This window comes from Brassica rapa, chromosome A03 (assembly GCF_000309985.2).
Source record: "Brassica rapa cultivar Chiifu-401-42 chromosome A03, CAAS_Brap_v3.01, whole genome shotgun sequence".
In the NCBI taxonomy this organism is placed as follows: Eukaryota; Viridiplantae; Streptophyta; class Magnoliopsida; order Brassicales; family Brassicaceae; genus Brassica; species Brassica rapa.
In genome coordinates this window covers 1133739-1149406 of record NC_024797.2, presented here as the reverse complement: position 1 = coordinate 1149406, position 15668 = coordinate 1133739, and the positions used below count along the sequence as shown (strand labels likewise).

At 36.6% G+C, this 15668-nt stretch overlaps 3 protein-coding genes and 1 pseudogene across 3 annotated transcripts; 3 read left to right on the top strand and 1 right to left on the bottom strand.

The window, feature by feature from the left end:
- The first annotated feature begins 1003 nt into the window (after positions 1-1003).
- On the top strand, positions 1004-6861 carry LOC103855686 (annotated as a pseudogene).
- Positions 6862-7168: 307 nt separating this feature from the next.
- On the top strand, positions 7169-8185 carry LOC103856836 (nucleolin 1). Its single transcript, XM_033289058.1, has 4 exons — positions 7169-7206; positions 7324-7518; positions 7614-7736; positions 7822-8185. Exons 1-4 carry the CDS (start codon positions 7169-7171, stop codon positions 8126-8128), a joined length of 663 nt encoding a protein of 220 aa, XP_033144949.1. The 3' UTR covers positions 8129-8185.
- Positions 8186-8553: 368 nt separating this feature from the next.
- LOC103855684 (probable 3-deoxy-D-manno-octulosonic acid transferase, mitochondrial) lies at positions 8554-10087 on the bottom strand. The gene is made up of 5 exons (XM_009132704.3): positions 9687-10087; positions 9508-9601; positions 9381-9423; positions 9058-9180; positions 8554-8945 (listed from the first exon to the last, which is right to left on the bottom strand). Exons 1-5 carry the CDS (start codon positions 9877-9879, stop codon positions 8838-8840), a joined length of 561 nt encoding a protein of 186 aa, XP_009130952.1. The 5' UTR covers positions 9880-10087; the 3' UTR covers positions 8554-8837.
- Positions 10088-14675: 4588 nt separating this feature from the next.
- LOC103855680 (TATA-box-binding protein 1) lies at positions 14676-15608 on the top strand. Its single transcript, XM_009132702.3, has one exon. The coding sequence runs from the start codon at positions 14760-14762 to the stop codon at positions 15384-15386; it is 627 nt and encodes a 208-aa protein (XP_009130950.2). The 5' UTR covers positions 14676-14759; the 3' UTR covers positions 15387-15608.
- Positions 15609-15668: the final 60 nt, after the last annotated feature.

Sequence of the window (15668 nt, the reverse complement as noted above, 5' to 3'; positions counted from 1 at the left end):
CTCAAGGGCCAGCATGGCCAAAAGGTCAGTATCAAAGATTGCTGAAAAAAGAGCTAGTGAGGTCATAGTTTCTGCATCTGAGATAACCTTCTTCAACACAAAGTCTCCTGTAACAATGCCACTCAAACCAACGAGAACATCCTCATAACGAGGTAGCAGAGTGTTAACAGGGAGTTCATCATCCTCATACAGAGGTAAACTAGATCTCATCCTAAGAGTTAAAGAGAGAGTAACATCCTCACACTGAGGTAAATAGGGTTTCAACTGGCAGACATCACAATGAATTTTCCTCAAAAACGATTTGTTCCAAAGAGGTACATAGACAATACCTTCACAAGGCTTGTTGGAGAGGTACGATGGTCTAGGAGAAGCAGCACTGCCAATGGAATTAATCGCTAGATCTGAAAGAGGAGACTTGAAATCCCAAGTTTGGGTAAGTGTTCCGAGAGAGACGCTAAAGTCGCTAGAGAACGAGGCCAAAGGCCGAAGACGATGAATAAAGACGAAGAACAAGTCTGGAGGATCTGGTGGTTCAGGTGGGATGATGGAAGTGAGAGTTTCAAATCCTACCAAAAGAAGCTTAGATGGTGGGGGATCGGGAGGAGGTCGGCACCGCGACGGAGGAGGGGCCTTCACCATCAACACCATGGAGGAGGAGGACAGATTCTTCAGAAAAAGGAGGTCTTGGCGTCAGATCTGGAACGGCGGAGCTCCATGCCTAGGGAGTCGGGCCTGAGAGCTTTTCTAGTCTTTTTTGTTGTCACGGTTGATCTCTTGTTAAAAGCTCTTTCTCTCTCTTTGTTGTATTGACTAGTCTTATAAATTATTTAATTTTAATATTTATGTTGACAATTAATGTATTAATTATTGTTTTACTTAAGAGCATATTATTGAATCAAAATAAAAATCTTCCATAGAGATAACTAAACCATAATCGGGCAAACTGGAGTTGAAATCAGCACTAATTATAGTATTATATATTATCTAATTTTAATATTTATATTGACAACAGATGTATTAATTAGATTACTTAGGGTAACAACTACAACTTACTCTTATCCCCTCCAACAGCACAATATAGTTCCACGGTCCATAAAAACAAATCACCACGTCCACCCAAAAAGTATTCCACACAGTACTCGACATCACCACTGCCGCATCCAAAATAAAATTTATACAGCTCTCTAACACCTTCATTATACTACTTTCATTCTTCTAAAGTCGATTACAAATCCTCACCACCTTCATATTCAATCGTTGCAGGTCACCTTTACCATACTATTTACCTTCTCCTAATATCATCGATTACAAGTCTCCACCATGCACCTTCATCATAATTCTTTCATTCTCCTAAAATCGATTATAAGTCCCACCACCTCCATACATCTACCGCTCTCAGCCTCATTTACCATACTATTTTCCTTCTCTTAAGATCGACTACAAGTCTCCATCATTTACAGCTCTCCGCCACCTCCACCATACTACTCTCCTTCTCCTAAGATCAACTACAAATCTACACCACCACCATACATCTACAGCTCTCTGCTATTTTCACCATACTACTCTCCTTCTCCTAAAAAGAACTACAAATCTCCACCACTGCCACACGTCTACCGCTCTCAGCCTCATTCACCATACTTTTCTCCTTCTTTTACGATCAACTATAAGTCTTCACCACTCCCACACATCTACAACTCTCCGCCACCTCCACCATACTACTGATCTCCTTCTCCTAGGATCAACTACAAATCTTCACCACCGCCATACATCTATACCTCTCTATTATCTCCACCATACTACGCTTCTTCTCTTAAGATCAACTACAAATCTCCACCACCGCCATACCTCTACAACTCTCCACCACCTCCACCATATTCCTCTCATTGTCTTTAGGTTGACTACAAGTCTCTGCCACTACCATATATAAAACCTTCACCATATTACTCTCCTTCTCTTAAAATCAAATAAAAGTCTTAGCCACCGCCATACGTTTACACCACCCCGCCACCTTCGCCATACTATTATATATCATTCTCTTAAGTTCAAATACAAGTCCTCTCACAACCAAACGTTTAAAGTTCCTCACCACTTCCACCATATTACTATCCTTCTCCTGAGGTCACTACAAGTCTTCACCACCATCTTTCATCTACAGCTTCCCGCCATCTCCACCATATCGCTCTCATTCTCCAAAGGTCAGCTACAAGTCTTTGTCACAGTTATACATCTACAGCTTCCGCCACTTCTACCATACTAGTCTTCTTCTCGAAAGACTATTTATAAATCTCCATCACCACCATGTATTTCCAATTCACCACCTTACCACAACTCGTCTATTTTATAAAATTGTTTCATCATCAAGTAACATGATTGTGGTTATTTTTCTGATGATTTTTTGTCTTCTGATTTTTTGTCTTCTGATTCTTCAGTTGTTGCCTCTTAATTTGACTATCTTGCTAAGTTTTTATCAAGCCAATAAAGTGGCAATTTTATTAAAATACACCTGGTTTCTCGAATCACTAGAAATTTGAAAAATATCGTGTAACGTCCTACAATGTGGCTAAAGTTCGACTAAGCTTATAGGCAATTTTCAGTTGCATACCAGAGAATCGCTAAAATAAAGTCATGTATATGTGCTCAATGAAGTTGGCATATATGTTTATTAATCTATTTATCAAAAAAAGGAAAATCAGTTTATAAAAAGGAAAAAAGTCTTGATTTCCCTGAAACACCCTCGGTATTACGAAGACGGTCAAGTGTAGCTCAGGCTCCTCCTATATATACAAACGCAAGTTGGCCTCTCACAGATCAAAAACCTCTCTGAGCGAAGCGAGAGAACGAAACCAATCTCATTGTGTAAGCACAAATCTCTCCGGTTCTTTCGAAAAGCTTCATCGTTTCTAATCTTTGGTTTCTTTGGGCTACGAAACCCTAGATTTCGTGTCGGAACCAAAACATTGAATTTGATCGTAGAGAATGAGTGATCAAGATTTTGATGGGAGTAGTGAACCAGTGGACCTTATCAATCATCCGTCAGGGATCGTTCCCACTGTTCAAAACATCGTTTCTACAGTTAACTTGGATTGCAAGCTTGAGCTAAAAGCGATAGCTTTGCAAGCACGGAACGCTGAATATAACCCTAAACGTTTTGCTGCTGTGATCATGAGGATAAGGGAACCAAAGACCACAGCGTTGATCTTCGCCTCGGGAAGAATGGTCTGTACTGGAGCCAAGACCGAAGACTCCTCCAAGCTGGCTGCTAGGAAGTACGCTCGGATAATTCAGAAACTTGGATTCCAAGCAAAGTTCAAAGACTTCAAGATTCAGAACATCGTAGCTTCTTGTGATGTGAAGTTTTCCTATATGGCTTGAAGGTCTTGCCTACTATCACCACGCTTTCGCAAGCTACGAGCCGGAGATGTTTCCGGGTCTTATTTACAGGATCAGAGGGATGAAAGGAATGAAAGGAGCACAGATTGTGCTACTAATCTTTGTGTCTGGGAAGATAGTTATCACTGGAGCCAAGAAGAGAGAAGAGACCTACAAAGCCTTTGAGAATATCTACCCGGTCCTCACACAGTTCCAGAAGAAGTTCACCAGATAGGCCAAGCTCGGATCTTGAAGTTGTGTGTGGTCTTTTGTCCCCTTGGATTGCTAAGCTTGCTTCGATTTGTTTCGTTTAACGAGTGTTGATTTTGATGTTTGGAATATGAGAAAGATCATATGGTGGAAGTATATTTTATATTTCGAAAAATATCTTTCAAAGTTCTGTAAGCCATACAATACAAGGCATATTACAACTGTCGCATGCTTATATATTCTACTATAGATAATCATGTAATAAACACGTTGGTCAATTGTATGCATCGGTAGCAATTCGGATTCGTGTTCTAAAACATGCATAATATTGAGCAAATTATGATTTCTGAAGTATGTAACATTTGATATGAACAGTTTTAACAGAATTACATGAGTTTAGAGATTTTACACGATATGTAGTCTTTTGAATCCCAAGTTTGTAAAAAATCTATTATTTGTGTAATTGTTTTTCATCCTCAATAACTCACCTTTGATCTGAGAAGATAAAGCAGGTGGTTGTAGTATGTTAAGATAGTCAACAGACAGAGCACCAGACCATAAACGTTTTGACCATAATCGTTTTGATTTTAAAATCACCCTTACACAATTTTCTATCCTAATTCTTGTGACATTTTTAATTTTACAAAATTTGCCGCTCATCTAATAACTCCGGAAACGTGTTTTGACCGTCTTGGTGGTGAAAATCAATCTTCATCTCCTTAGGAGAAATAAAACAATCGATGGATAGGCCAGGGCTGCCAGGCACGTCGATTGCAACATCATCTATGGTCCATCTCTCCTCCATGCGAGTCACAGAGATTCCTCCCTTGAGATTCTCTCCAAATATTGATATCAACACATCCGTTCTACCTGAGTGTGCAATCACCACTTCACTACCTTCGATCGCTCGGTAATCATCCATCCATGACGACATTGAGGTCTCCCAGTATGTAGGAAGACTTCCTGGTGTTTGAATGGTTTCTGATATGATCTTCTTGTACCTTAGGGGCTGGCATTGGACGACCCTCGTACTCTTCCACTCAAAACAAAAATCCGGTAAAATTGATTGCTTTTGTATCTATGAGATGTCTTGTTCTTGTCACGATGATTGCTTCTGTAAGGTTGGCTGTTTTCTTTGTGCGTTTGAAGTTTGATCCCTTTGTTTTGTGTCTGAAAGATATGTTGTTGGTTTTGATTATCATTATTACAGTAACACTGATTGCTTTGTTTGTGTGCTTGAGATTTATTTTTATCTGTGTAAGATTTGCACTACAAGAAAACACGCCGAATTCCGACGGAGGTTCCGACGGATTAAAATTCGTCAGACGTTTGTGACGGATTTCCGACCAATTTCTGACGAAAACAAAAAATTTGAAGTCGTCGGAACTCCGTCGGCCATTTCCGACGAATTTCAGAGGAAAAATGGCTCGTCGGAATATTCCGACGACTTTTCGACGACATTCTGATAAAACATATAACCGTTGTAGTCGTCGAAAATTCGTCGGAATATACCGACGAACTTCCGACGACATTCCGATTGAGAGATATAAATGTTACCGTCGTCGGTATTCCGTCGGAATTTTCTGACGAATTTCCGACGAACCATGTTTCCGTCGGAAATCCCTCGCAAAATACCGACGACATAGCGACGACAAAGGGTTCCATTGAAGTTTGGAAATGTCCTCGGTAATTCGTCAGAATTTACCGACGATATTCCAACGAACTACACAAGTTCGTCGGAATGTCGTCGGTATATTCCGACGAATTACCGAGGACATGTGTTTCTAAAAATAATAAGTGTTTAGTATAGTATTAGATCACAACCGTTCAAATATAACAACTCATTAAAATATTTATGTATGCATATCATTGTTTTCATAACATCTCATCTTAACACTCATATACTTATACAATCATATTCATCTAATCTTACACTACAAAAAATGTTGTTGTGTAAAATCGTGTTATAAAAACATTTTTATTGTTAAATCTTTATGCAAATACTATATATATTATCAAAGATTTGGATTTTGCATTTAGAAACTTGTAATCAACCCCTAAACACTAAGTCGTCGGAATTCGGTCAGAAAAAGTCGTCAGTATTCCGTCGGAATCTACTGACGGACACCAATTCCGTCGGAATTTCAATTTACCCGGGAAAACCAAACCGCGTGAAAATTTTCGCGAACCGCCAATTGGTATATATTTAATTATCCCGACGGAATACTGACGAACCTGTGTCCGTCGGAAACATTAAATATAATTACCCTTCTTCTTCCTTCTTCGTTATTTCCGCCTCCGCCTCTCTCTCAATCCTCTCCGCGATTTCTCTCCCTTTCACGGCGATTCCGACCATTCTCGAGCTCCTATCACCGGGGAATCCTCTTCTCACCCTCATATCTCTTCCCCAAACCCCAAATCATGTAAGAATCATCCCAACCTTGTTTTATCTCATTTTTTTAGGGTTTTGGAAGTTAGATCTCGGATTTTAGGTTGTTTGATTGAAAATTTTAGGATTGAATGGATAGTTTAGGATATATAAGTTAGGATTGTTGTTTGGATTGTTGTTTTAGTTTTTCTTGGAATTATTTTGTGTGTTTGTTAAAATTCAAAACGTTTTACTATTTTTAAAACGTTTTTTTATTTTTAAAAACGTTTTTCAAGTTTCCAGTAATAAACTATGTATAATAAAATGTTTTTTAAAATTTTAAAAATATTTAACAACATTTTTCTATATTTATAAAAAATTTATAATTTTGTATACATATATATATATATAAATCATGTATAATAAAAAATTTTAAAATTTTTATAATTTTTTATAAGTTTCCTGTAATAAACTATGTATAATAAAAGGTTTAATAGTTTTTTTTAAAACGTTTATAAAACCTTTTGTAAATATATAAATGAAAACATTAAAAATAGAAATGATTTGAAAAGATTTTTGATGTATTAATTTTTTTTTTAGGTCTGAGGATGTACCCCGCCCCGCAGCCCGTCTTCGACGTAGTTTGGTGAGCAGTTCCCGTGCATCGGGATCGTCTCATGAACAAAACTCGGTTCCCGCATATATTCCCGCTCCAGAAGAAGTTCAGCGCCGAGATAATGCAGAAGCTAGATCGTTTGATGTCTTCGAGTTCTTAGTTTTTTCTGCTTTTTAAAACTTTCTGAATGTTTTTTTTCTATTTCGGTTTGTATGAATTTTTAACTTTCTGAATGTTTTTTTTTATATTTCGGTTTGTATGAATTTAAATTCTATAATATTATTAGTTTTAAATTTCAGATTTTATTTATTTATTAATTAATTTTTAATATAAAAAAATATATAAAAATGCAAAATTAATTCGTATTTAAAATTGATATATTCCGACGAATTGAGGGCGTCGGAATATACCGACGAACGAAGTCGTCGGAAAATACCGACGGAGAAGGTTCCTCGGAAAATTCCGACGAACCATAGTCCGTCGGTATTTTCCGAGGACTCGGTTCGTCGGTATAGTCCGAGGAACGTGCTCCTTCGGTATATAGTTTTTCCGATGAACTCTGGTCTCGTGTGTCCGCATCGGAATATCGTCGGAAGTTCGTCAGAATGACGTTTCTCGGTATTCGTCAGAAAGTCGTCGGAAGGTCTGACGAAATTCCGACGAATCTTTTTTTTCCGACGAAATTATACCGACGGATTGGTTCGTCAGAAATTCGTCAGGATCGGTCTATTCCGACGAATTTCTGACGATTTCGGCCATCAGAATCCCCCTGTTTTCTTGTAGTGTTGTTTTGTTATTGCTCCGATTATTGCAGTAACGTTGGGAGGATTATTGTTAAGGGGTATGACGCCAAGCTTCCACATGATGATGTTGAAAGCGCTTTGAGAAAAGTTTTCTCATCATGTGGAGAGATCAATGATATTTTTATTTGCGAAACTGAATATCGTCTCTACAGGTTTGTTGCTTTCTTCATGTTTTCACAGCTTAACCCAATACGTGCTATAACTAAACTGTAGAAGAAAAACTTTTTTTTTTTTTTTGCTTTCGCAGTGATGCTATTATTTATTTCATCGGAGAAGGCGCAGCAGAAAAGGCTTTGCAACTTAGTGGAAGTGACGTTGGAGGATGGAAGCCCATTGTTACACCTTATCCTTTTCCGGAAACTGCAGGCCGGTACGTAAATCTGAGAATGTTAACTTTTTGTTTTGTATACTATTAACCATGTGATGTTATTATAATAATTCTTGTGCCATTGCAGTTCCCTTATCGTTTGTGTTACTGGATATGACAACTCCCTTAGTAAGATTAAAATCGAGCGGGCATTGCGTCAACATTTCTCTTCATGTGGACGGTTGCGTGACTTCGACATTTCCAAGAAGTTTGCTTCAGCTGAATTTGGTATTGTCGGAGAAGATGCGCAAGACAAGGTGATGGAGCTTGATGGAAGCGACATGGGTGGACGCGAAATACATGTTAAGGTTACTTCTGGGGCAGTAACTGCTGTCCACACGAGGCGTTATCGTAGCATACCTAACAGGAGGGCTTGTAAGGTGCAACGATGTTAAGTATCATACAATGGAGGAGCCTTTCTATATAATTATGTTCTATGCTTTTTTTTCTTGTTCTTATCTGGATGTTGTACCGTGTGAATCGCTGGATGTTTAATAATCATCATCTTGTTATGGTAACAAAGTTTTTTCATTAGAAAAAGTCGAAACATGGTTTGTTTTTCTTGTTGGTAAAACATGTTGATGATAGTTCTGAAAACACGAAGCATTTTCCAAATTGTAGAATCAACTCTTAGTCCGGAAACTGTTTAACGGTTTTTTCATTCTCTGACCAACCAAAACACACCAGATGTTGAGGTTCCTTGCAATCTTCTCTTGTAAAAGCCTCATCTGACATGCGAACGAATCCTCGATCACAGTTACCGACATCACCATCACTGTCTTGAAATTCCAAGAAACGAACGCCTCTCCAATCAACTCCATGTCCTAAACTCAATTTTAAAAATGATAAATTTAGACACCTGTCATGAACATAACGTGATCTAAACCTTATACAGCATTAAACGCAGATTTACACAGCAGACGGGCCTTTTCTACTACAACGTCAGTACTGGAAGCTGATTTGCAGGCCCTTTGGTGGGCAATGGAAGCGCTCCATGACATTCATATCAAGAGAGTAATCTTTGAGGTATCTTCTGATGCATTAATGGAAGCGGTGTTCTCTCCTCCGAATCCCCTTCCACTATCATATGGCATCTCAAGAATCTTACGGTCCTTGCATCACTTTGTTTGATGCCAGAGGTAGTAAGAGAGGACTAGACCACCGTTTAAAGGATTTTGTAGACATCCGAGCGTTCAACAATGCCAATGGAATCTAAAAATTGGAATTAACAGAAAACACTATATTAACCAATGCAAAAGAGTCAAGTACATGTTACTACAAAGCATAAGCATGAATATCATTGAGTTTTATTTTGAAGAATCACTCGAAGTTGTGAAGCAGACATGATGAGATTAGGCCACAGCTCGTTCTCCATAATGACAATCGCATTTGGTTTCCAATAACCAAGGAATATATCAATAGCCACCGGTGTATCGAGCGGTGCAAACTGCTCAAATTTTTAAATTTAGCACATCAACAAGAGCTCAGAGATATTATATCATCAAACAATGGTTAAAGAACAGTGAATCATAGATAAACGAAGGAAATGAACTGGTGTAACTAACTTTCTGTTATTTCCGGTTTACATGTAACAGACATTTAACCAATCTAAACCATATAGTCGGTTTACTACTCTAATAATAATACCTGATGTAATACACCAACAGGAAGCTGCTTCTTTATCACTTCACTACAAACGAAACAAAAAAAAAGATTGAAACTTTCAAATTTCAATCCCGTTTTTAAAAATTTAAGTGTATGAAAGAAACAATACAATGCAGAGACTGTCGTCGTGGTCATCAAGATAGTCATCTCTGGCTTCATCTCGTTGCATCGTCTGATCACGGGAATCGCAGCCATTCCTTCACCTGAAGAGAGAGTCAGTCACCACAATAAGAAGAGCTTAATTTCTCGATTTGGAGACTAATCGGGATGATCAATGGAGGTTCTAACCTAACGAGACGGCGTGAAACCATACGAGATATCCCGGTGGTCGTACGGCGGAGGGATAACCGAACCGTTCGTGCCACCGGCGGGAATGCTCTAGGCCTCGGAGCCTGCGCCACCGCATGTGGAGGTGAAGAAACGGTGAAGCGCTGTAGGTTAAGGCTCTGTATAATCTGTATACGAGCACTCCGAGCTCCATCGCGCATCCGCAACTCAGCGACGGCGCCGACGTCAGCTCTGCTAATTGAAAGACTGCTTTTAATACGTCGCCGTATTGTAATCGGGCTGTTTAAAGCCTATAATATTAGTAAATTATTTTTCTAGCCCAATGATATTCAACTTTGGCCCAACAAGGATAAACGCTTCAAAGGTCAAACGCATAGTCATGCCTCTGTCATGTGAGAGACCAAAACTTTTTTTTTTTTTTGTCACTTTGAGAGACCAAAACTAAAGAGTGATATCCCGGTCCAGAGAAGCCAATTTCATTGCGATGCAAGTTGCAGAGAGTGTTACTAGAGACCAAAGGCTTCAATCTTATATGGCGGCGGGTGGTCCGAGTTGGCTATCATCTTCTATTACAGCTGAAGCTCTGAATGCTGGAACTTATTAGTTGGCTCATACGAATGGTCAGGAGGTTTAGCCAAGGAAAGGCTTTGATTATCCTTCTCATCTACATGCTGTTTCTTTCTTATTTGTGGCATCTACTGATGTTGGTTTTGTTTTTCTTTTCATAATACTCTGTTACCTTTTCCCTTGTCGTTTGGCTAGAACCTTCTTATTGAATGAATGATTCATTGACAAAAAAAAAAAAAATTACTAACCTATGCTCATAACGAGATCTAAACCTTATGCACTATAAATTTAGACGTGATCTAAACCTGTTATGAGCATAACGAGATCTAAACCTTATGCAGTACAAAACGCAGATTTACTAACATAGGAGTTGTTAAATTTACTAACCTTAGGCTCATAACGAGATCTAAACCTTATGCAGTATAAATTTAGACGTGATCTAAACCTGTCATGAGCATAACGTGATCTAAACCTTATGCAGTATTAAACACAGATTTACTAACATTTGTCTTAAACGCAACATAAGCTTTCAATTTTAAATCAACAGTTAAGAAAAAAATTTTAGAAACTTGTCATTAGCATAACGTGAGTCCCGACATCCCTGCACCTGGAAGACTTGAATTTTTTTAATTCAGCTTCCATTGGCGTGAAAATTATCTGAAAACAAAACAAGTGAGGACAAATTAGACAAACTTATTTTACAAAAAAAAGTTTAAGGTAAACAACAAGAGATAAATAACAGAGGCAACTTACATCATCTCTAACTCCATAAAAAGACTCCCACCACAAGACCGTTACAATTAAGGGACACTTTTTCAATCTTCTTATCATTCTGGCTTCATACCGACGGTGCCTTGTGTCAAAGTGAATCTTCATCTCGCTCACCTTGTGCAACTTTCCATCCTAATACAAATACAGTAGAGATAATTTGAAATTCATATACAAGAACATATTGATTGTAAAAAACTGCACAAAAGTTGCATAGAATGCTGATGAAGTGAAAATCAATCGACCAATTCATTGAATACAACTAGGCATCACATATAGCAGACAATATTTTATAAAATGTACTATTGTTTATGGTAATATAAACACTGGTGATGTTGAAATAAATTCTGCGTATGTATACCAAAAAAAATATTAGAATGATATATATGAGGGGTCTTGATTTGAAAATTTGGAATATAAAATCATGATTACAAATAAGAACATATTGAATGAGACTTTTTTTGGTGAAGACTTATCACATGTTAGAAATAAGAACAAGATTTAATGAAATAAGCATATTACTAACCAGATTTCTCATCAAGCCGAGGAGACTTTGTTTAGTATGTCCGATCACTGGTAGATATTGGACATTGTGGTTAACAGTACTTGGATATTGGACAAAGAAAATCATTTCTCATCAAGCCGAGAAGACTTTGTTTAGTATGTCCGATCACTGGTGGATATTGGCCATTGTGATTAGTAGTACTTGGATATTGGAAAAAGAAAACCATTTTTTAGATTGAAAATGAAGAAAGAATGATAAAGGGATGAGGAGAAAAAATATGAGATATAGGAACCAGAGGAGGAGATTAATCTACATAATGGCATAATGCTTGTTAGAGCTCTTCACCAATTCCACCATACTATCTAAAGTCGAATGCAATTTTACACCACCATCTTTCATATACAACTTCCTGTCATCTCTACCATATCACTCTCATTCTCCAAAGGCCAGCTAAAGGTCTTTGCCACAACTATTCATCTACAGCTTCTGCCACATCTACCATACTATTCTCTTTCTTGAAAAATTCTTTATAAATCTCCACCATCATATATTTACAGTTTAGTACCTTACTACGACATAATGGCACTTAGCACTAAATTTTAAGATCAATATGAATTATAAAGATATTTAAGTGATGCATCCACTCATAGTTCTACATCTTCCCTCTTAACCAAGTTATTTATATAAAATGGACAAAATAGTTATGTAGAATGAATTTTGAAAACTAAAACTAATAGTTTAATACTAGATTATGAGAGGATGCATCATAAGACTAAACTGAGTTGAACGCTCTATGTTAATACTCTGTACGACTTGTTTAATTTGAATCTTCACACGGTGGTCTACCAACATAGGTCCTTAATTATTTTTTGTCAACATTTTGAAATTTCTTATTTCGTTAACTAATTAATTTATTAATTAATTTATGTGCTCTACATATATTTAGATAATATAGTTTTATTTTAAGATTATATAGCATTTATATGGACTAGCGTTCTAGTATACTAATGATATTTTTGTTCAGAAAGTACATTTGATAGGTGAATTGTAGTTTAAAAGCAAAGTTGATATACTGTATATATAAAACTTTCTATCTCATCTCCTAAAATTACTCATAAATCTCCATCACCACCATTTATCTACAAGACGCCGTACTACTGATTTTTTAATTGTTTCATCAACAAGTAACATGATTGCGATCATTTTTATGATGATTTTGTCTTCTAACTCTTCTGTTTTTGCTTCTTAATTTGCATATCTTGTGACGTTTTGTTACCAAACCAATAAATTCTGGCTATTTAACTCCTAGAAATTTGAAAAAAATATCGTGAAACATCCAATAATATGGCTAAATTTAGACTAAGCTTAGGCAAATTTCGTTCGTTTTTTTTCGTAAATCAGTTGCATAACAGAGAATCGTTAAAAGAAAGTCATCTACTTTATTAAAACAGAAGTACACTTATAGAATAACCCTAAAAGTTACATAATATTTACAGTCAAATGCCATTGAGAATTAAATTAGTTTTACATTAAAAATGATTGTCTTTTCCACTTATTCATTGTTTTCCTAAAATAACTCAAACTAACCACAAAAAAAGGAAACATATTATTAATAAACTCAAACAAACTACATATTTTTAATTAAATGAACAAACATAAATAATTCCTCTGCAATATCGACACCCTAACATTGCTTATTATATAAATCTCATCCTTAGCTTACGTAACCTGCACGAACATCAAATTATATAAGTAATTAAACTAAGAAAAATTAACAATGATTCTCACACGAGTTGAACAATTTCAGTTCACTTAATTTCACGGTGGTGTTTGTAGCATATTTGTAACCAATTTATTATATTGAAATATTCCACTGACTTCCATATGTCCAAATAATTAATAATCATTATCTATCTTATTAAAATCTAATATTTTTGAATTGAAAATCTTTTTCCCTAACAATCTTCGGAAAAAAAAAATAGAAATATTTGCAGAATTTACTAATTTGTTTCTAAATAAGATTTCCCCTTCAATTTCGGAACAAGGAATATATATATATATATATAATTTGATCCATAACTACTAAACAATAAACATAATATTCGAATTTCAACAACATATTCTGCATACTAATGCAAACAAGAGATGCCTTACGAGGGTGGTTAAGATATTTCCTCAACTTTAGCGTTTTGTATTGCGTTAAAAAAATTGACCCACACACTTGCGGAACAAGCATAAAATCTAATCATTTCCTATTTCAAATCATAACCATTAAGATTTTACCATAATTTCAAAAACAAGAAACATAATCAACAAAATATTATTTTCATTTATTTCACCTAATATGCCTTGCAAAATAAGCAAAGATATTTATTCTCAACTAGGGTATTGTCTCTCTACTATATATTCTATCTGAGTACAAACTCATTCTACACATTCTTTTACGACTTACTTCACAAAAAAATCATGTCTGCTAACAAAAGATTTCATTTGATCAGCGATCTTAAACCCTTTAAGGAAGTGTGGCATGTTCAAGTAAAACTGATTCACTCATGGATACAAAACCCACATTACGCTGATGAAACATTAGAAATAGTTTTAGCTGATCAAACTGTTAGTTCTACTCTTTGTATTTTTTTTTGAATTTTAGTAAAGTAGATCAGGATGAATAAGTGATGATCTAAGATAAATAACAGGTAAAACATTAGAAATACCACGGTGTGATCAAATTATGTTACAGCAATATTTGTATTATGTGATGTATTTTTGTCATCATTTGTATAAAAATTTGATACATTATATAAGGTGTGAAAATTTTTAATTGCATTACGTAAACAGAAAAATACACCCGCCCGGTCGGGCGGGTCCAGATCTAGTGTACATTAATTTTCCATTGGAATAAAAAAAATAATTTGCAGATATATTCGACATTATCATTTATTAATAACGGAAAGTTAGTTTATAAAAAGGAAAAACTCTTGATTTCCCTGAAACACCCTCGGTCTTATGAAGACGGTCAAGGGTAGCTCGGCTCCTATATATACAAAACTCAAGTCGGTGGCCTCTCACAGATCAAAAACCTCTTTGAGATAAGCGAGAGGACGAAACCAATCTCTCCGGTTCTCAAATCTTTGTATTAAAAAAGCTTCATCGCTTATAATCTTTTGGTTTCTTTAAGCTACGAAACCCTAGATTTTGTGTAGGAACCAAAACATTGAATTTGATCGTCGAGAATGAGTGATCAAGATTTCGAAGCGAGTAGTAATCCAGTGGACCGTACCAATCATCCTTCAGGGATAGTTCCCACTCTTCAAAACATCGTCTCTACAGTTAACTTGGATTGCAAGCTTGACCTAAAATCGATAGCTTTGCAAGCACGGAACGCTGAGTATAACCCTAAACGTTTTGCTGCTGTGATCATGAGGATACGGGAACCAAAGACCACAGCGTTGATCTTCGCCTCGGGAAGAATGGTGTGTACCGGAGCCAAGACCGAAGACTCCTCTAAGCTGGCGGCTAGGAAGTACGCTCGGATAATTCAGAAACTTGGATTCCAAGCAAAGTTCAAAGACTTCAAGATTCAGAACATCGTAGCTTCTTGTGATGTGAAGTTTCCTATAAGGCTTGAAGGTCTTGCCTGCTATCACCACGCTTTCGCAAGCTACGAGCCAGAGATATTTCCAGGACTTATTTACAGGATCAGAGGAAAGATAGGGATGAAAGGAGCACAGATTGTGCTACTAATCTTTGTGTCTGGGAAGATGGTTATCACTGGATCCAAGAAGAGAGAGGACACATACAAAGCCTTTGAGAATATATACCCGGTCCTCACTCAATTCCAGAAGAAGTTCACCCGCTAGGCTATAGATCTTGGAGTTGTGTTGTGGTCTTTTAGCCCCTTGGGTCGATTTTTTCTTTCCCTTAACGACTGTTGAGTTTGATGTTTGGAATATGAGAAATATCGTATGGTGGAAGTATATTCATATTTACAAAATATCTTTCAAAGTCTTGTAATCTATATAAGGCGTAGTAGAACTGTAGCATGCTTATTATATATTCCAAGTTATTAATACTCCAGATAAATGATGTAATAAACACGTTGCTCAACTGTATGCATCGATAGCAATGTGGATTCGTTTTCT

Coding starts and splice junctions, on each gene's coding strand:
- LOC103856836 (XM_033289058.1), top strand. CDS start 7,169: ATGACGTTTCTCGGTATTCGTCAGAAAGTCGTCGGAAG. Junction 7,207..7,323: donor CGTCAGAAAGTCGTCGGAAG/GTCTGACGAAAT, acceptor ATTTCGGCCATC/AGAATCCCCCTGTTTTCTTG. Junction 7,519..7,613: donor ACTGAATATCGTCTCTACAG/GTTTGTTGCTTT, acceptor TTGCTTTCGCAG/TGATGCTATTATTTATTTCA.
- LOC103855684 (XM_009132704.3), bottom strand. CDS start 9,879: ATGGAGCTCGGAGTGCTCGTATACAGATTATACAGAGCCTTAACCTAC. Junction 9,602..9,686: donor GTTTCACGCCGTCTCGTTAG/GTTAGAACCTCC, acceptor CTCTCTCTTCAG/GTGAAGGAATGGCTGCGATT. Junction 9,181..9,380: donor CTGTTGGTGTATTACATCAG/GTATTATTATTA, acceptor AAATTTGAGCAG/TTTGCACCGCTCGATACACC.
- LOC103855680 (XM_009132702.3), top strand. CDS start 14,760: ATGAGTGATCAAGATTTCGAAGCGAGTAGTAATCCAGTGGACCGTACC.